The sequence below is a fragment of the Pagrus pagrus genome, assembly GCF_965226575.1.
Source record: "Pagrus pagrus genome assembly, chromosome: 24".
Classification (NCBI taxonomy): domain Eukaryota; kingdom Metazoa; phylum Chordata; class Actinopteri; order Spariformes; family Sparidae; genus Pagrus; species Pagrus pagrus.
The window spans coordinates 4331521-4351859 of NC_140206.1; the positions used below are offsets into that span (position 1 = coordinate 4331521).

The following is a 20339-nucleotide window of genomic DNA, read 5'->3' on the forward strand; positions in this document are numbered from 1 at the left end:
TCGTCAGGTGGCTTTCAAGGTGGCAAAGTACTCTCTCTCTGCAGATCTGAAGTACGTGCTCTTCGCTTACGACGTCAAACAGGTGAGTTTCAAAAAAATTTTTTACCCACAACACATTTTGTTGTTTGATTTGCGTTCCCTCTCACTACACGAGCTGTGGATCACCCTCTGCATTACACCAGCCTCTGTTTACTTCCTGCCAAACTGTCATTTACATTGCGCTCCTGTGCGTTCCCCACGGGTGCTGTCACTCACTCATCTGCATGCACGAACAAACCCACACACGAGCTCGGGCTGAGGCCTCGCCACGCGCTCGGTTTCATCTGCGCTTCTGCTCTTTTGTTCCTCCGAAGAGCTCTCTCTGTGTCTTAAATTGGAATTGACTGCAATTGAAAAGATTAGCGTCGATGCTTGGGATAATTCGGAGGCTGGACCGAGCATGCATCGACAGACTGAGCGGCTCACAGACCGAAAACAAATTGCACCACCTGCACCGAACAGGTGTGGGTTTATTTGCTGTGTGTCGGTGTGGTTTGGTGCATTTTTCTGTCAGTGCCGCCTTCTGTTTCTGTGTGTTAACGTTCAGTCATCCACAATGAGGCTTTCTTCTCCCCTCAAAGTCAAGACTTGTGCATTGATTTTTAGATTTGTTAGCAAACAGGCTCAGGTTTAGAAACACTGCAGCAGCTGAGGACGTGTGTGTCTCCTGCAGTACACTCTGTCATCACTGCCAGATGAAAACACAACTTAACGTCCTCTGAAAGCTGTGCTTTCTGTTTATGTAGAAATATCGATTATTTTCTGCACATTCCACTCCAATTCCCTTTAGTGCCTCTCAATTGAATTTCTCTGTTAACGCACCGCCGTGCATGAAGGGAAATCAGCTGTAGTTCACCTGGCAGAGAAGGAAAAGACCGAGAAGTTTTGGGGATTTAAGGAAAAGTAGATGCCAAAGTTTCTAAATATGTCAGGCTGAGACATGAGTTTAAATATAATGTCAGTGTAAACATCATGAGGCTTTCGTGGAGAGTCGGGACAGAATACAGATCATACTGGCTGAATTTTCTCATCTCAAAACTTCTTTTTCGGAAATGGATTAAAAACATAAAAGCAGCAAAAGCTTCAGTGTCGGCGCGAAATGATTATTCCTTTGATAAATAAACCATTCTTCACACAGCTGTAAGCAAGCATACCCTTTTATCTGAAAAAGTATCACAATTACAGAGATTTCTTTATTAAAATGTAAAAAAACAATATTCAAACCAGAGAAATCCACAAGTTTACTCAAGGTAACAGTGAGTTTAAGTGTTCAGAAATATATTTTCCTGCTTTTAACAAACAGAAAGCTCCAGTCCATCCGGGAAGTTGCGATGTTGCGATCACAAGACTTAACTTACGTTCTACCGAGTTTCCAGATCGACATACCAAAGTCCAGACTCGTTACCAGCTTGGTTACTATTGTGAAGACACAGAAATTACATGAACGTCTCACATTACTGTGTGCAGGACACGCAAGGAAAATGGCTGAAACGTTGACAAACGGACACGACAAATCATCATGAAAAAGGCTGTTGCGCCCCTTAAGATTCAGAATAAAAACTCTCAAATAAAAAGTTTAAACATGTTGAATAAGCTTCATCAAACATGTCAAGTTTAATGTGTAATGAAATCTGACACAGATGGCAAGTTTGTGGGTGATTATATACGAATAAAAAGCAACTATTGTCGTTGTAAAAATCGCTCCAAGACGTCGCAAATCTTAGAGAAAAGCTGCAAAGAAATCAGGACTTTTAGGCCGCAGATGTCGTGAAATCCTGGAGGGACTGGTTAGCTCTTCCTCGTGTGGATGTCTCAAGTTTCTTGCATTTTTCTTGATTATCAATGGATCAATGTTTTCATTACGAGCTGAACTCTGATTGCAGGTGTACAGATACTCCTACACGGCGTCTTACATCGTTTACAACATCTACACCAGGTGAGCTTCAAGTGTTCACACTTTCGGTGCATGCACACGTTGGCATTGAGAAACACATGCTAATTGCTAATTTATATGTGTTTATCAGGGAGGTGTGGGAGCTAAACCCTCCTGAGGTTCACAACGCTGTGCTCCAGCATGCAGCGTGGGGAAGACAAGGACAACAGCTGGTAAGACAGAGCGTCTCCATCTTTTTCTCTCCTCGCTGTCTGGCTTATAAATCCAAGCTGCCTCGTTCCTCCAGAGGGATTTCATCCACACAGTGATGTTTTCTTCTTTCGGTCGTTACAGTATATCCTCTGTTTACATCCACACTGAGCTGTGTCTGCCTGTTATTGACATTTTTTTACATTACATCACACTTTTGGGTTATTTGAGCCAAGAAAGTAGAGGCGACACTTTATTCTACATTTCCTGGAAGCTTTCTGACTCTAATTTTGTGTGAATGCTCTCTGAAAGGACTCACTTGTGACTAATTACAAGCAAATAAAGAGAGTTGAACACATTCAGATCCAATTATAGGCAAAGATGCAATTCCTGCACACCCACACACTGTTCCTTGGTTATTGTGATGTCTTCTGCTCTGGATCAAGACATGCTGGAAGTTGTCAACACACTAATAAGACGAACATGCTGTGATAAAGGTGTAAACGAAGCTTACGTGAGACTTTGGGAGACGTCAATCAAACTCAGTCTGCGCACAGAAACCACAGTCCTGAAACGAGGAGAGCTCGAGCGAAATAATTAAACTCACCAGGGTGTGTTTGTGTGCGGCTCTCCTCTGGAAGTCGACAGCAAGCTCGTGAACGCTACACAACCACCGTATCATCAGTTATCATGTCCTGATTCTGTCTTGACAAAACTCAGGACGTTATCTTAATTACTCTGATCCTAAATTGTCTTTTTTGAGGAAATTTCAAAGGGATTTAATAAGAAAACTCTTTTATTAGGTGACATGTCTGTTTTCAGGCAGCTTTACTGAGTTTGTCAGCGAATTGCTAAACAACCATGTTTGTTTAAAGTGGAAATAATGTTAATATTTACTCTGAGGGAAACATTTCTCTGCTTTATTATCAGTTTTTCATACTTTGCCTGCTTCTGTGTGGTAACTTTTGCTGTGTTTGCAAGATTTTATTATGTTTTTTTTGTCGTATATTTCTATGTTTGTGTTGCCTTGTGCAGTCTTCTTGCTCCTCCCCAAGGTGTGGTCACCTCTGGCCCCAAAACAACCAAGATGCCGTTGTTCAAAATGCCAAAACAGTAGTCCAAAAACCGTTAGGTGACGACACGGTGTCTGTAATGAACAGAGCTGAAAACAAATAAATCCAACAAGGAGAAAAGCTCACGATGCACGATAAAAACAAATTCCAGCAGACTTCGGGATATTATTGAACATGCAGGATGTGTCGGTCTGATCGAATGCAAATATTAAAACACTGATGAAAGAAGGAGAGTAAACACACACACGGCTGCTGCGTGGTGAGATAAACCGGCGGCTTTAATATAAAAAAAACAATCTCATCAGAGAGGAAATCAAAAAGGAAAAACAGATCAAAAGGACGAGCAGACAGACAGTAGTCAGGATCACAGCTAATAAAAATCATGTCGTGCAATAAATACCTTCCTCTCTTCTTCCTCTCAGATATACATATTTGAGAATAACATCTACTACCAGTCGGACGTGAGGAGTAACTCTCTGAGAATCACCTCCTCTGGGATGGAGGGAGTCATCTTCAACGGACTCGCCGACTGGTTGTACGAAGGTGTGTGTGTAATCACAGCAGACGAGTATTAGAACAAGTAGTGGTTAATTCATTAAATGACATCAGGATGTGAGGGTGCAGCTTCACTTCAGCTGCTTAAAGAGTTTCACACATTAGAAATGCAGCGCAGCAGACGAGACAAACTAAGAAGAATGGCGATGAAAAATCAACAAGCCTGTAGTTCCATTAAGTCGCTGTGTAAACAAATTCAGTAATGTGGTGACAGTCTGTGCAGCACAAACACAGGCCGAGGCAGATGGGGACATTATAGACTCATTCCTGTTTGTAGATTTACTGCGAGCTCTGCGCTTTCAATCCTCTTCATTTGCATTTGCTTTAAATTGTAACCATTTAAATTGGCTGATGTGTGACAGTGAAGGAAAGAGCAGAGCAAGTGTTGAGTCCCATTTCACCAATGATATGAACAAACGGCAACAAGAAGAAATGCTCATGATGACGAAATAACTGTTGTTTTTTAAAGGAAAGGTTCACCAAAAAAAGGAAATTCACTCATTATCTTCTCACCCTCAAACCAATGGAAAGTCAGCTGAAGTTTCATAGTCCACAGTGGACATGGTTTCTGTAAAGATGTGGTGGGGACAGGTCTCTGTAAAGATGTAGTGGAGACAGGTCTCTGTAAAAGATGTAGTGGAGACGGGTCTCTGTAAAGATGTAGTGGAGACGGGTCTCTGTAAAGATGTGGCAGGGACAGGTCTCTGTAAAGATGTGGCAGGGACAGGTCTCTGTAAGGATGTAGTGGAGACAGGTCTCTGTAAGGATGTAGTGAAGACGTGTCTCTGTAAAGATGTGGTGGAGACGGGTCTCTGTAAAGATGTGGTGGAGACGGGTCTCTGTAAAGATGTGGTGAAGACGTGTCTCTGTAAAGACGTGGTGGAGACAGGTCTCTGTAAAGACGCGATAAAACTGTTCATGTTTTATGTTTCTGCTCAGAGGAGATTCTGGGCTCACACCTGGCTCACTGGTGGTCGCCTGACGGAGAGAAACTGGCCTTCCTCACCATCAACAACACTCTGGTACCCAACATGGTTCTGGCCCAGTTCACCGGCAACACCTACCCTAAAGGACTACAGTACCCATATCCTATGGCGAGTCTGGACCCATGCATGTACACAATTATAGTTACATATACAGAGAGTCATTTTTCAGTGTGTTTAAAATGAGTTTTGCTTTCAAAGAGCTCATTCTCTTCCTGTCAAAAGAACCAGATTACATAGTTCTTTCTGGTGAAACTTCACAGGAAATTAATTGGAATAAATTTAGAAATTATTCCTGAAGATAAAACCTACGCAACCGATGTTTGAGCTGCTCCCGTCACACTCACAGAAATCATAAAACGACGTCTTAATATCCACGTATCTCTGAATATCTAATCTTCCCCCGTCAGGCCGGTCAGACGAACCCTGCCGTCAGATTGTCTGTGGTCAACCTGTTTGGAGCGACACACACTCAGGAGCTGCAGCCTCCGGATCAGCTCCGGCTCAGGTGACACACACACACACACACATAAATAAATACAACACACACACAGGCACCAAATCCTCAGTCTGACTCCGTCTCTGTGTCCTCTGCAGGGATTTCTACGTCACCATGGTGAAGTGGATCAGTAATACTCACCTCGCTGTGCGCTGGCTCAACAGGCCCCAGAATAATTCACTGCTGACGGTGTGTGACGCCACCATCGGAGTCTGTGTGCAGGTGGGTGTCGCAGAACAGATATCCGAGTACATTTACTCAAGTACTGGACGTAAGTATTTGAATATTAAGATGCTGTATGTATCTTAATAAAATCTCTTTGAAAAACATTTTTTTTTTCTAGATTTTAGGAACTAAATCTAAATAATTTGCATAAAAACAGCTGCAAGATTAAAATTGAATATAAAACTCTCATTTTAAATGTGTAAACATCATGTTTAGTACATTTTCTTGTCTTTACCCAGAGACACGAGGAATCTTCCGACACATGGCTCCCACGACAGGTAAACCTGCATTTCTCAGAGCAGCGTTCACCAACAATAACTGACTCCGGCGAACAATGAATGCATTATCCTCAGAGCGATATACAGTGTGTTGCATTATTGAGGGAGAATACAGCAGCAGCCATTGATGCATAAAGTATGTGACCTCTGTTTGTCTCTGCAGAGACAGCAGCCGCTGTTCTCCAAAGACAGGAGCCGGTTCTTCTGCACTCTGCCGGTCAAACAGGGAGGTCAGGGAGACTTCCACCACGTCACCATGTTCAGCAGGAAGGTGACTCTCTTTATCCTCCACACGCTGTCCTCGTCTCTGATTCGTAACCTCTCCGTGCAGATTTTTTCCAATCCTTCCAACTGATTGTCTTTCAGCTACGAAGCGAGCAGGATGAAGTTCGACACTTGACGTCAGGAGACTGGGAGGTGACGGAAATCGTAGCTTACGACGAAAACAACCAGATCATGTGAGTTCAAGTTCTGTGCAACAGGGGGCAGCACAACACCAGAGTAACGGTAGCTGCTGTTAGCTAGTTAGCTCAGTTAGCCGTGCAGCTAGCGGTCATATTAGCTGACTTGAAACTTGGAGTGACATCTCTGCAACACAGTACATACACGTCTTTGACAGAAAGACATTATCTCTGTTGATAATTGTAGCTAATTTTTGGACGTTTTGAGCTAAGATTCGTACATATAGCATCTTTAAAGACGAACAAAAAATGGCTAAAATTAAATGGAAAATTATTTTGTGGCATCATATAAACATTTATAATTTGTTTGTTGGAAATTTTAAATGCATTCTGCGCAGAATACAAGAGCGACAAGTTTGAGATCGATTTATTCACAGAAATCTCTCTGAACCAGTATCAATAATCTGACAGCTGAACAGTAACAGGACATTTACCACAAACAACCTCATGATTCAGGAACAGTCAAGGATTTTCTGACTGGTTGTTGAAGCTTTTCGAGGATTGAAAGGAGGATCTGCAGGCACCAGTCTTGGCTGAAAAATACTACACAGAGAATGAATTATTTATCATGAACACCGGCTCGTTGTTGCCAACATGTAATCATTATATCTTCCTGAAAATATGACTTTACCGTGCCCTCACTCCAAACTGGTGAACTGATATTTTCTGAGAAACAGAGATGTGTGTTTGAGTCTTTGTGCAGCTTCCACGCCTTAAAAAATGTTTTTTTCTCTGAAGATATTCCTCCAGCGTTTCAGCTCTGTTCTGTTGAAGGAGATAAGAAGCAAACAACAGTTTTAGTTGTGGAAACATCTTTTGTCTAACAGGCTTTGTGGGTTCATGACTGTTTAACTCTGTGTTGCTAGTCAGTCAGCTATAATACGCAGTGACGACTGAAGGCAGATGTGTAATGGATCCGTGACCTTGTCCTACTTTCCTCCACACAGATACTTCCTGAGCACAGAGGACTCTGCACAGCAGAGACACTTATACAGGTAGACTCTCAGCCAAACTCTACTCACCGTTTCATTATTTATCTACCACTGTCGGTGTAAACACGTCGTCTCCTTCCTCTGACAGCGTGTCCACACTCGGCCTGTTTCCGCGGCGATGCCTCACCTGTGGACTGAAGGAGGACTGTTTGTTCTTTGACGCCGACGTCAGTCCTGACGCACAGCACGCCATCCTGTCCTGTAAAGGTCAGAGACGGGCGAATAAATCAGTGAAATGTGCCGATGTGTCTAAAATGTTAAAACTTGAGAAAAATGTATCTTAACCCGACAAATAAGTCAATATATTTAGCTTTAAAAATATATAATTTCTAATTGTGTCGACAAGATTCACTAGCATCTTGTGTTGGATTCATAAACATATTTATCATCAAACATCTTTCCGTCCCGTCGCAGGTCCTGGAGTTCCTGCTGTGCTGCTTCTCAGTTTGGATGACGAGGACTGTGAGTACTCTTTATTCGGCCCAATCTGAAACCATTTTATGTTCCTGTGATGTTTGTGTGGGCAGGCAGATGTGCTTTTTCTCCCTCGTCTGCTCTGAAATGGAAAATAGTTTGCAGCAATTAAGCCTCATCATCTCATTTGTTTGAAAACATCGGCAGCTGTCGGGTTTGATGCCTGCGCCAATCTGCACCTGCAATCATCATGTTTGTGATTCACATTTTGAAGGGCCGCGATTCATCTCCTATGTCATTATTTTTGATATAGTCAATACTTCTGTTCAAAGAATTCGTCCAAATGTTCCTTTATAAAAATGTCTTTGTAAGCATCCACAGATCAGATATTAAAACGTGTGTCACCGTGTGATGCTACATGAACAGTAGAGGAGCCCTGCCTGTCGTATGGATCAGTGGTTATAAAATAAAAATGCAGTCATGCTCTTCCATCGCTGAATATTTCATGTGAACGGAGGTCTTTCATGTCTTTACGTCTGCACGACCTCACGCTTCACCTTTGCTTCTACGCCGGCAGGAATCACGAATATATGAACAGAAATATCAACTTAGATCTGCAGCTACTCATGCTAACGTAATCCCCTCATGCTGAGGCAGGACGTTTAGAGTAATTGTTCCTTTAAGCTGGAATACACTCAATTTTAAAGGTGCAGGTCTGTATTTTATTCGCCATATGTATTTGCAGCAGAGATTCACTGACACCAACAGCTCATCACTGCCCCCTGTGGCTGGAGGCCAGAAAACACCCACTGGTATTTTACGATTAATTAGAGCCGCAGTTGTAGTGGGTGTTTATTTCTTTCGAGTTCAGTAGTATGCGAGTACTACTGAGTTGTTTTCGTATATATGTCCATCTGGTTAACCTCCCGACCTTTTATATTAAAGCTGCAACAATTGGTTGCTATTTTTAGTTATCTTTCAAGCAGAAAGCTTCTTAAATTTGAGGATTTTCTGCGTTTCTTTGTCATTTGTGACAGTAAATGAAGAGTCTTTGGGTTTTTGGACTGTTACCTTGGTCAAAACGTCCTATAGGACTTTTCTGATTTTGAAATGAATACATTTCTAAAAGTACTTTAAGAATTCTCCAAGGGAAATGTTTGGTTCTTTTAGTATTTCTCAGTCATATTGGAAATCTAAACTCATGAAAGCGAAGTAGTGGTGACCTCGAGGACTGTCTTTATACTATCAAACTCAAGAAAAACCCAGGTGCACATGAGAGGAAAATACAATTTCAGGCACTTATGCTTGAAGCAGGAACAAAAAATACTTGAATTAGGTTCAAAACATGGCTGCTTACAGATCAATAAAGCACTGAAATGTTTCAACCTTGGAGATCTTCATCAGGGTTCCTGTTAGTTATCTGTTTTTATTCTACGTGTTCCAATAAAATCCTTTAGAAAAAGGTTTTGGTTCTTTCAGGCGTCTCACAGTCCTTTGTTTGGACAAAAGAAACAATAAGAGACTTTTGACGAAACAATTAAAGTTCTCCCAAAAATGAAGTCAGTCATTATCTCCTCACCACCTTTCTGATGGAAAGTCAGGTGAAGTTTCGTTCTTTGCTTCACAGCAAAACGGCATTGCAGCATTCTGCTAAACAACTGAAGTAGATGGGGAAGTTTTAAAATGAAAAAACACATCTGAAAAATGGCTCCATACTGAGTCTTTTGAAGCAATTTGAGGAAATGATCATTGTAAAAATAATCAGAAGATTGGTCGATAATGAAAATAATCATTGGCAGCCTTACTTTATAAAAGAAGGTAAAGTTTTTAGTTTTTCTGTGTACACCTGTGTTGTGTTAGTTTTCCCGCTCACTCTTTGTTGGTTTGTCCGTGTTCATGGAAATTAGCTGAAACGACAGGAGCTCTTTACTGTTTAACTGAACACCTCTGGCCCTGTTTGGTTTTCAGAGTTTCATTTCGTGCAAATAAATAAAAAGCAGCTCAAATCTGAATTTTTATTTCACAGCATATTTCATCTTGGAGAACAACCTCCCTCTGCGGTCGGCGCTGGAGACTAAAACGACGATTCAGTCGGAGATCCGGATGATCACTAATGACAACTTTGGTACAAACGATCTACACTTAACAGCTGTGTGTGTGTTTGTGTGTGTTGAGATCTTTTAATAAATTGAGATAATGAGCTACTTAGAGGCAGAATGAGTGTGTGTGTGTCCTCTGGTTCACCTCATTGTTTCTGTCTCCTGCTCACAGAGCTGCCTCTGAAGCTCATCTATCCTCCCGACTTCTCTGAGACCTACCTCTACGGCCTCCTCCTCATTGTGTAAGCCTATTCCACTTTATTACATTTGCATTTTTTTCATTTACCGCAGCAGCACTGTGAGCTTCAAAGGCCGAGCTCAGCGAGGACAGACTCGCTCCTCTCTGTAGCTGCAGGCTGTTCAATACATTTTATAAATCAACAGCAGTAATAAGTGAAAATAAAAAGGAATAATAGATGAGAAAATGTAAATTTAGCATTACTTTTTTTATCTTGGCTACAATTTGAATGACCTTAAATCCTTTTTGTATGCAAAGTAGTTTCAGTAAAGTCACAAACTGTAATATTTCTTCTCCTGAGCGCAAGTTCAAACTGTTAATATATACAAAAACGGCACATTTGCATGATAACATTTTACATGCTTTCATTAGCAGTGCAGCTACATATTGCAGCATGCATTTAATTCGATAGAGGCAATGTTATCAGAAGTAATGTTTTGATCCTGATAAAAATACCCAAAAACTGTACAGTAGTAAAGTACGGTACTTTGGTAAATGCAAGTTGTAAGTGAGTAAATGGAGTTACTTTCCATCAATTCACACAGCTCTTTAAAAAAAACTTCTGCACAGTTACAAAAAATACGGAAGAGGGTGAGGGCCAATGTAAAAAAGAAATTTGAGTTCTGACTTTTGGCCCTTGTCAGCAAAGAAGAAAAAAATCGAAGAAAAAGAAAGTAAAACAAACTGTGTGGAAGCATCAATAAAAAAATTATTTGTGATTCTTGCATTCTCACTGTGTTCACTGGTTGTCTTGTGGTAATGGGTTGTAATTATGCGGTTGGATTGTAAAACAAAAAGCCAACAATGGAGCTCATAAAGTGGCTTGTGAGGTGTAGTTTCCCCAGTAAACACACCGACCTCTTCAGCTGTCGTAGCTGCAGCGTCTCTGGGAAGGAGGTCGAAGAGGTTGGTGTGTTTACTGGGAAAATGAATGACATTTTGAGTCGAGCGTAGAGAACGCAACCAACAAAGGTTATATTGACCGACATATCTTGGTCTTGTCCTGACAGTGGCAGTTCTCCTGGTGACCAGGCAGTGACGGAGGAGTTCAGACCGGACTGGGACTGGGTTCTGGTGGGATCAGGGCAGGTCATTGTAGCACGACTGGACGGCAGAGGGTCGGGGTTCAGAGGTCAAAGGTACTTCACAGAAACACTCAACATGTCTTATGTCTTTCCTGCATGTTTTGACTCAATAAATAAAGTGAAAGTCAGTCTTATCTAATGACGTCTGACCCTCATCCTCCTTTTCTTTGTCACTTCTCAGGATTTTGCAGCAGGTCCACCAGGGCCTCGGCACAGTGGACACACAGGACCAGATAGCAGCTCTGGAGTACGTAACACATTTTTGTCCCGTCTGTGTGCATCATTTCAAAGGGTCAGTTCAGATTATTTGGAGTGGGGTTGTATGAGGCACTTATCCATAGTTGATGGCAGTCAGAACGCCCACAGTTAGGAGAGGCAGCGGGAGTACCGCCACAGAAGCTAAGTGATGTAGTTCTGTGGATGGGGGCAAATAATAAAACAATGTTAAGTGAATGCTGTATTTCAAATATTTTCACTGCTTTCACTTCGCACCAGACAGTGCTGTCTGTCAGGGAACTGAAGCATTTATATCCATCTATGCTCTCTCAAAAGCTACCAGACTGCTTTGACAAAAACAGTAATTTTGCCTCACAGAACACAGGAATTTCTGTGCTACCACTGCCTTTCTCATTTAGGTTGTTTGTAGTATTGTGTGACTTGGTGAATCTGAACCAACGCTTAAAGTCAGACAACAACACAACAGACCAACCAATCCAGGCTGTCGTAGACGAGCATCTCCAATGTTCTGCAAGGTAAAATTACTGCTTTTGTCAAAGGAGTTTGGTGGCTTTGAAAAGGGAGAATAGATTAATAAAACTGCTGCAGCTTCCTGTCTGAAAGGGCTGTCTGATGACGAGGTAAAGCTCTGGAGATATTATAAAGTTTGGGAAGAGTTTCTTTATGTCTGGTCTGATTTGTCAGATTTCTGTTCAATTTGGAAAGACGGAGCTTCAGTGCTGCTTTTCTGTGATTTGAATTTCACAGATGCCTTTTTGAATTGTTTCGTGGAGAAATGGCAGCAATCGCATAAACAGATGGGTTCAAATGAGGGTTTCATTAATGCAGCTTTCAGCAACACCTGTGCTTGATGAAAGTGTATAAACAGAATTGGAAAACATAAAACGTTCAACATTTTCTTAAATTTGAATTTAATTTGAATTTAAACACAATCGCACATCTTTTTTGAGTGTCCAGGAAGGTTATAAGCAAAAATGTCAAAAAAATAAATATTTTCAGCTACATAGATGTGAATTCACTCAATTTCTTACCATTGTCAGAGAAAATGACATATTTGGTTACACTCGTTTTGCTTCCTTCCTGTTTTTTTCTTTTCCCAGCAGCTCCTGAAGGCACCACATCAGTATTGTCAGTAACTTCCTGTGGCTGTGACCTTCTTACTGTTGGTCACTTGATCATCTGTAGATTAAAACTTCTCAGTCTCTGTAAATCAGAGCTTCAGCTGAGTGTGTGAAATGAAATGTAAAAAGCTTCTGATACAGAACTCCACTTGTTTTTTGGTTGATTTAAGATGTCTCCTCTGTGCGCCTCAGGTACCTGACGAAGCTGCCGTTTGTTGATCGCACTCGAGTTGGAGTCTTCGGAGAGGTTCGTCCATCAGACTGTGAATTAATCGAACCTTTCACCCTGATTTTTCAGCTGACTGAATGCATGTGCAACTGGATCAATCTGTGTCGACCGTGTGGTTTAAAATGCTCAATGAGGCTCATTTAAACTGTCTGACAACTCAATTAACTCACACAGGGTAATTTAAGAGAGCACATTGTTATGAGATTAGATACAGCCTGCTGCTTATGTGGGCTTTGTTACTTCTGGACCGAGTATCAAAATTACAATACCTAAAAGAATCTGTTCCAAACTTCATTTAAAAATGTGTATTTTAAAGACAATATTTGAAAAAAAGGGTTTCCGTCTATTCTCTCTAAAAGTAAATGTTAAACAACTTTTCTGTTTTTTCTGCTTTGCTTTAATCTAAATCAAGAGTATTTTTACTTCAACAGGACTACGGCGGCTTCCTCACACTGATGATGCTGAAGTCGACGGAGAAGCTGATCCGCTGTGCTGCAGCTCAGGCTCCTGTCATCGACTGGACAATGTACGGTGAGCAGTCCTTCATATATCTCCTCTTCTTTAATCCACCCTGCAGGGACGTGGAGGCTTATTACTTCTGCTGCTGCAGTGCTGACGTCTTTATCCTACATAGTGTATTGTCTGGGTAATGTGACTTTAATTATCCTCAGGTTCTGCTTTCGGGAATTCGCTCTTATTGAATTTTAGGATGAAAAGCTTCCTTCATTTCTGGGAGCGTCGACTGAGTATTGAAGCAACTGTATAGCTGAGGAGATGCAGCTGGATGTGATTATAGTTTAATAGACTTCTTCTGGTTCCTGTGTTTGTAATGAGTGCAGGCAGAGCAGGAGAAGGATTTGGCTCACAGTGTATATAGGTTTCTCTTATGTTACTGTTAAACATGTCAAATCCGTTAAAGATCTTAAGACAACATACAACAACTTTACCTTCATATCTCTTCCAGCTTCTGCGTTCTCGGAGAGATATCTTGGCTCGCCTTCAACTGAGGAGAACAAATACCAAGTGAGCTGCTTTAATCAATACTCCATCTGTTGCTGAGCTTGTTTTTATTATTTTTATGTCCCAAATTGCATATTTTCCAGCAGCCAGATGCATAAATAAAAAAAAAAAAAACAATGTTGGTAAGGCAGCAATAAACCCCCTAATCTGAAACAACTCCAAACCAATAAACACATCATTTTAAAATCAACCAAAACCATCACGGACTGCCTTTATAATATGTTATATTGATTTTATCTCTTGGCTTACTGCTCTGGTCTCACACAAAAAATGATAATAACGGAAATAAACCGAAAGTTAAATAAAGCTTGTAACTTGACAGTTGATTGTAAAAGCACAAAGCCTCAATATATAAATGCAGAGTCCACCTTGACTCGGAACAAGGTCCGCCCGTCAAGTGCAACAGCTTGATCCAGGATGTTGTAGTGGAGACAAGTCTCTGTAAAGATGTGGGGGAGACGGGTCTCTATAAAGATGTGGTGGAGACGGGTCTCTGTAAAGATGTGGTGGAGACGGGTCTCTGTAAAGATGTGGTGGAGACACGTCTCTAAAGATGTGGTGGAGACAGGTCTCTGTAAAGATGTGATGGAGACAGGTCTCTGTAAAGATGTAGTGAAGACGGGTCTCTGTAAAGATGTGGTGGAGACAAAACAATTATTGGAAAATCAATTTCTAAAATCATTGACTTCCACTGACTTGAATAGAGCCACAACTGAGAGGCTGCTGGTGCTCAACATTTGAGACTGAAAGAAAAATACTTTTCTTTTCACAAAATCTCTTTTTGTTTTCTTTAGTCCAGGTACACGCCACAAAGGTTTGTGTAGTAGACAACACGCACGACTTAATGAAAACACACTCTGCTCTCATTCTTTGCTTCAATTCACAAACAAAACAGTCTCCGTCTGTGTTGCAATAAGAACTAAATTTGGCCACAAGCATTTCAGGCAACACTCCAAATCTTTGTCCTTTTGCAAAACACACAAACATGAAAAATAGAAAATGCCAGAGGCTGAACATAGAAATTACACAATTGTCCTCTAAGTGAAGGTTGCAGTCAAAGTGTGTTTTTCCCTCCTAAGTGGGTTGCCTATAACTGGGCCAGGGTACGCTATTTTTGTGACTGTCACAGCTGGAGGTGGGGGGTCTGCTTTAAATGACATCAGAAGGAGGGAGAATGTGGCACGATGTGATCAGACAATAATCAGCGGGACATCATCACTCAGCCCGACCTCCGAGACTTGAAATGGGTTATAAAGCGTCCGGCTGTTGATGTGCGGTGACTGACAAACCGGAGAAACCTTCCTGTTTCAATCCCAGCTGGGAACAAACTGAATGATGAGATTGAGATATCCTCCAATATAACAGCCACAAACCAAACTCCCCTGAGCAATAGATCTAAATGCAATCTAAAATACCAGACACTCACCAGTTATGTGAGCGTGAAGATATTTTTCTCTGCAAATGTTCAATTCCACTACACACTATAAAGGCCAAGTCTTTCAAAATATCCCTCCATGACCTTTCCAGGACCTAATTCCTGCTCACGCCGGCACTGTTAGTCTCACAAACACAACAGGAAACATGTTTCATCATTGTTTTTTAATACCTTTTTTATCCATTGTCTTCATTTCTTTTATTATTTTAACATTAATTTTTTTTATTCTTGTAATTAAGTCTAAACAATTGAGATATAAAGTGTGAATTAGTGAGTTTTAGAGGTGCTGGTTGAAGGGTTTTACAGGTATCTGAATTGTATTTTTAAGGCCATACTAGAAAAACCCTCAAAATGCACTCTCCACTTCATTTCCCCTCAAAGTAATTGAGTAGCACTTATGTTACGTTTGTTGCTGAATAATATGTGTTAATTACCTTTGGACACAGAATCCTCTGTTCAAAACTCCATTTGAAAAACTATATTTTTAAGGTAATACCAGGAGAAAAAAACTCTAACATACACTCTTCCAATTATTTTGCCTAAATGTAAGTATATAAGTATAAGTCCTGGGTATAATCACACTAAAACCACAACAAGACATAACATGTTAAATATTGACATTTAGAGGTGCTGGTAAGTGGGTTTTGTTACGTTTAGACAGAAACGTCCTCTGTTCCAAACTCCACTTGAAAACCTGTATTTTTAAGACAATACTAGAAAAATAACCCACTAACATTGACTTTCCCCTTTATTTCCCAAAATGCTGAACTATACCTTTGAGATTTTACATATAAAACATATAGGTTATAAAATACAATGTATTGATGAAGAATCTTTCTTTATTTTGTCTCCAGGCATCTAAAGTCCTGCCCAACATGAAAGGTCTGCAGGGAGGAACTCTGTTTCTGGCTCATGGTACCGCTGATGGTACGAACATTTCCTTGTATTGTAAACCAACGTATAAGATGTGACGTTCAGTGTAACCTCTAATGTGTGATATTAAAGGTATGTGTGAGTCTTTTCAGCCGGTCGTTGTGTCCTTTTAGAAATGAGCTTGTCCGTGATGCAGAACATTAAAAACTTGACCTTGATGAGAGCCGGAGCTTTTATATCCCAGCAGTGGAATTAACCTCGTCAACTCTTGTTTCTCCACAGCGAACGTTCACTTTCAGCACTCGGCAGAGCTCATCAAACACCTAATAAAGATCGGAGCCAATTATACTATGCAGGTAAATATACAGTGTATTGCAAAAAAGTTACAATCCTGAACAACAATCACAATATCTGGGGGAAGAAAGTCCTCTCTTCCAAACTACATTGGAAAAACTGCGTTTTTAAGAAAATATTACAAAGTTGTGAGTTTCTAAGGTTTAAATGATACAGGAAGTGTTGTAGTTGCCAAATAGTGACAGAAATGTTTGTCTAACACAGAAATTACTGTCTTGCACAGATTCTGAACATATAATCAACCAGACTTCACCTATAAGTGTCTTTCTTTTCTTAATAATTTCCCCAAAATGTTTATTTTTTTAAAGAAATTGTTTATCGAACATTAATCTTTGTTTCAGCAAAAGTCTTTCTACCGAAACATGTTTGTTAGAAAACATTTCAAGTATTAAAAATACTTGTACAAAGCTCTGATTCAAGTAGTTTATGAAATATTGTGCGGGCATAACTCATGTGTAATCTTTTATGGGTTTTCACTTTAGCTGAAGGCTGACATCCATCTGTGATCTCAGATCAATTTAAAACATCCTTGAGCTCATAAAAACCTTATTTCACCATTGAATGGAATGGAACTATAAATGAAAGTTATTCGTTTTCATGAGAGGGAAGGGACATTTAGAGAGACGGAAACAAAGAAAAACAAACTAAAAAGTGGACTTTGAGTGGATACGACGTCAAAAATCAGCTCAATACAAGAATTGTTCTGATTTTCAGGAAATATATAGATGTAAAGTATGTTCCAAAGATCCTTCATTTTTCAAGTGGACTTTTGTATGACCTTGTGTGTGTTTATATCTTCCTTACTCGTGCATCTGTTGTGTTTTTGGGGACAGATCTACCCAGACGAGGGACACTTCCTGTCAAGACGCAGCCGGATTCAGCTGACTCACTCCCTAATTGGTTATTTTGGAGGATGCCTGCTTGACGCATCATCATTACTCGGCCAACAACAACGAGACGACGAGTGAGAGCGAACGTGGTCATTACCAGAGTGTGTTTATGAGTGTGTGTGTGTGCCCCTGGTAGACTGAGAGAGAGTGTGTGTGTGTGTGTGTGTGTGTGTGTGTGTGTGTGTGTGTGTTTTATACCTGTAGCACAACGTTTGATGGACAAAACAAGCTTCTTCAACATATCAAGTGTAGTTTCTATCACCTCAGTAGAATAAAGCTCCTACAGTCGAGTATCAAGTTTCACCTGTAGATCAGAGAAGATGCTTCATTTTTGTGTGACGGTGAGATTTTTTTTAAATTCGACAAAATGTGAGTGAGGTGATAGTTTCTTTTTGATGCCACTGTCAACCATGACAGGCTTCTACTGGCACATTGACCTGAAACAGAAAGACACGTTTATTTGTGGACACGTACTTTGACGATTACGTCCCTTGACGGTGTTTTGTGCTACTTTCATGCATCTGTGTCATGTAAAAGCAGGTTTAGTCATTGTGGTTCTGGTTAAAGTCCCTGAAAACTTAAAATGTCATGTATTCCTCAACAACGTTAAATATTCATGACTGAAAAGGCAAAAAACTGAAGTTGAAAGTGAAGTTTGGACAGAAACATCCTTATCAGTCAAGCTTGACAGCTTGACAGGTTAGTGCAATAAAAGTGCTTTACAGATGACAAACAAGCCAACGACAAGACGGTACAAATGTAAACGGTAAAGCAATTTAAGACAAAACGCGCACGAGGGAAAGAAAATGATGAAAATGGAATAAAACCAATAACAGAGTTGGAGCTGAGGCAAGCTGAATGAACCCTAGTTACTTAAAAAACACTCACCTAATGCTACAGCTAAGGCTAAACAGGCTAGGGTTGTCAACACAAAACATTAGTGATGTTAGATGTAAGATGGCAGCATGTCTGTTTGTGTTCAGTTTAGCCTCTGACCAAACGCAGCACTCACCGGAGACACTGGTTCTTTGTTATCCTGCAGCGTAGTTTCTTTTTCCCCATCTCCTTTCTGTGTGTTCATGAAGTAAAGTGCATTTCCCCTTCCACCAGTCACATAAGAGAGTTACAGCACATTACACTGGAGTTTGGGGCCTGTGGAGATACCTTATGGAGTTAGCATGCTAACCAGCTAGCCCATCCTGTCTCGTAATACCACTTTGTATCTCAAGAGGCGATAGTCAGATAGTAATCTCCTTCTCCTGGTGGTCCAAAGTTCCTGTGCGAACAGCGTAAACAGCAGCACCAACTCATTAGTCTAGCTAGCGGCACAGCTAATTGAGCTAACTAGCTAAAGGTTAGCTGTATTCATGAGTTACTGGGTTATACTTCCTGAGCTCGTTGAAACTATTGTGAGTAACAAAAACATTATAATGATTGACACACTGGCGGTACTTTCAAGACCTTAGAAGCGTTAGCTAATTGCGCTAATGAATAAAAATAGTGTTGGTACCATTTACTCGATAAAGTCGCTAGGCTAGATCTTAATGAATGAATGATACGCCGTGCTAATCACTCTAAGAAAGCGTTAGCGTACTGTTACCATGGTAAACGCTGGTTCCAGTTAAAGTGACAGGACAAGCCCATAATTCACAAAAGGTATGACGGGGGCTAGTTAGCCGCTGTTAGCATATGACTTTGACATTTTTATTACTTTACGTCAACATTTCTAAAGATGAAGCTTTACCTGAAGGTGTGAAGGGAAGCAGAACATTTGTTACCGTGAGACGACCTCAAAGAAAAAAACCCATCTGTCACGTCAAGTCTGGTGTATTCTCGTTTCCTGTTCACCAAATATGGTAACAGATCTATGAGGTCATCGAGCCTGTAATTAGACAGCAATAGAGCTAAACACATGTACAGTACTTTATGTTGTAAGATCTTTTTTATTACAGTCTCCTGTTCAGTATTGGTGTTTAACTGAGAGTTATTTATTTATTTATTATTTTACAGCAACTTTTTTGACTGATAATTTAAAATATGTGGGACTAAAGGGGCAGGAAGTGATTTTTGTTGTTGCAGCAGTTTGTTTTGTTTTTTACATGATGATTTACTGTAATTTCTGCTGTGATGTCCTCATGCACTGTTCATGCAGGATGCTATTTGCTATTTAATTTTCTATATTTTTATATTTTCTACTGTTTGCCAAAGTGGTTTCAAGCCATTAAATGCTCCTCTGAGTCCTTGCATAACAAAACACACTAATATTATTTTTGTTTTGTAAACCTCAATTGAAACTAGTGTCCTGATTTATTGATTAAAATCAAACTGCTGTTCTGGATGCGATTCCTCTTCACTTAGCAGCAGAGTTTGTCCTTAAAATAATTTCTTTTGCTGCAACAGTTTGGAAACGCTCCACGGTTATGGAGCATAGAGCACTACAAATAAATAAAATCATTAACTGTTACGGCAAAACAAGGACTGAGAGCGTTCATGACTGATTTACAAGTGTCTTAATCAACACGACGAACGTCCTCGACGCTGTTTCTGCTTTTAGACGAGAGGAGCCAACAAACCGAGCAGTAAAAACGTGAGGAAAACGGTGAAATCCGACTTTATTTAAGGACGAAACATCTTCAAACTCACGTGCGTCTCATATAAACCATCCTGCTGATTCGTCCTGCTGTGTGTGCTTTGACGCCACGTTGAGTCCAATTTAAAGAAACAGTGTGTGAAGTCATGGTTATTGTTTCTATCGGGGTTTGTACTGTGACTTTTTTCTTTCTTTGGGGGGTGAAACATTGTGGGTGAGGGACGAATAAAGAAAAAGCTTATTGTATTTTTTGGCTGTTTTAATATTAAAGAACAATGAATGAGCCATATGAGTCGTATTGTTTCATTGTTTCTTGAAGTATTCGGATCCTTTACTCAAAGGGTAACTCCACAGACAGAGGCCGTGTCCACATGTACATGGGTTTTTCTTAAAATGAAGCTTTTCCGTACACGTAAACAGCATCTCGGGTCACTGAAGACAGATTTTGGAAAGTTCCTTCCAGGGTGAAGATATTCAGAAACTCAGTTTTCAGCGTTTACATCTGGACGGGCAGAAACTAAGAGTTTTGGAGACGATGACGCAGATGTTTGTTTGTAGCATCGTGA

At 40.5% G+C, this 20339-nt stretch overlaps 1 protein-coding gene across 3 annotated transcripts in view; it reads left to right on the top strand.

Annotated features, from left to right (window-relative positions):
• LOC311253428 (inactive dipeptidyl peptidase 10-like) overlaps positions 1-20058 on the top strand; it is a 62083-nt gene extending 42025 nt beyond the window's left edge. For all 3 annotated transcript variants that reach the window (XM_084347389.1, XM_084347387.1, XM_084347388.1), the window contains 23 exons: positions 8-82; positions 1923-1975; positions 2064-2145; positions 3618-3738; positions 4690-4844; positions 5144-5241; positions 5331-5454; positions 5697-5735; positions 5899-6006; positions 6102-6193; positions 7144-7191; positions 7277-7395; positions 7603-7650; positions 9629-9727; positions 9874-9943; positions 10950-11078; positions 11206-11271; positions 12575-12629; positions 13043-13142; positions 13576-13634; positions 15921-15993; positions 16222-16295; positions 17127-20058. In XM_084347389.1, coding sequence (XP_084203515.1) covers positions 8-82; positions 1923-1975; positions 2064-2145; positions 3618-3738; positions 4690-4844; positions 5144-5241; positions 5331-5454; positions 5697-5735; positions 5899-6006; positions 6102-6193; positions 7144-7191; positions 7277-7395; positions 7603-7650; positions 9629-9727; positions 9874-9943; positions 10950-11078; positions 11206-11271; positions 12575-12629; positions 13043-13142; positions 13576-13634; positions 15921-15993; positions 16222-16295; positions 17127-17261 — 2022 coding nt within the window. In that variant the 3' untranslated portion in view covers positions 17262-20058. The remainder of the gene's footprint in view (positions 1-7; positions 83-1922; positions 1976-2063; positions 2146-3617; positions 3739-4689; positions 4845-5143; positions 5242-5330; positions 5455-5696; positions 5736-5898; positions 6007-6101; positions 6194-7143; positions 7192-7276; positions 7396-7602; positions 7651-9628; positions 9728-9873; positions 9944-10949; positions 11079-11205; positions 11272-12574; positions 12630-13042; positions 13143-13575; positions 13635-15920; positions 15994-16221; positions 16296-17126) is intronic.
• The last annotated feature ends 281 nt before the right edge of the window (positions 20059-20339 follow it).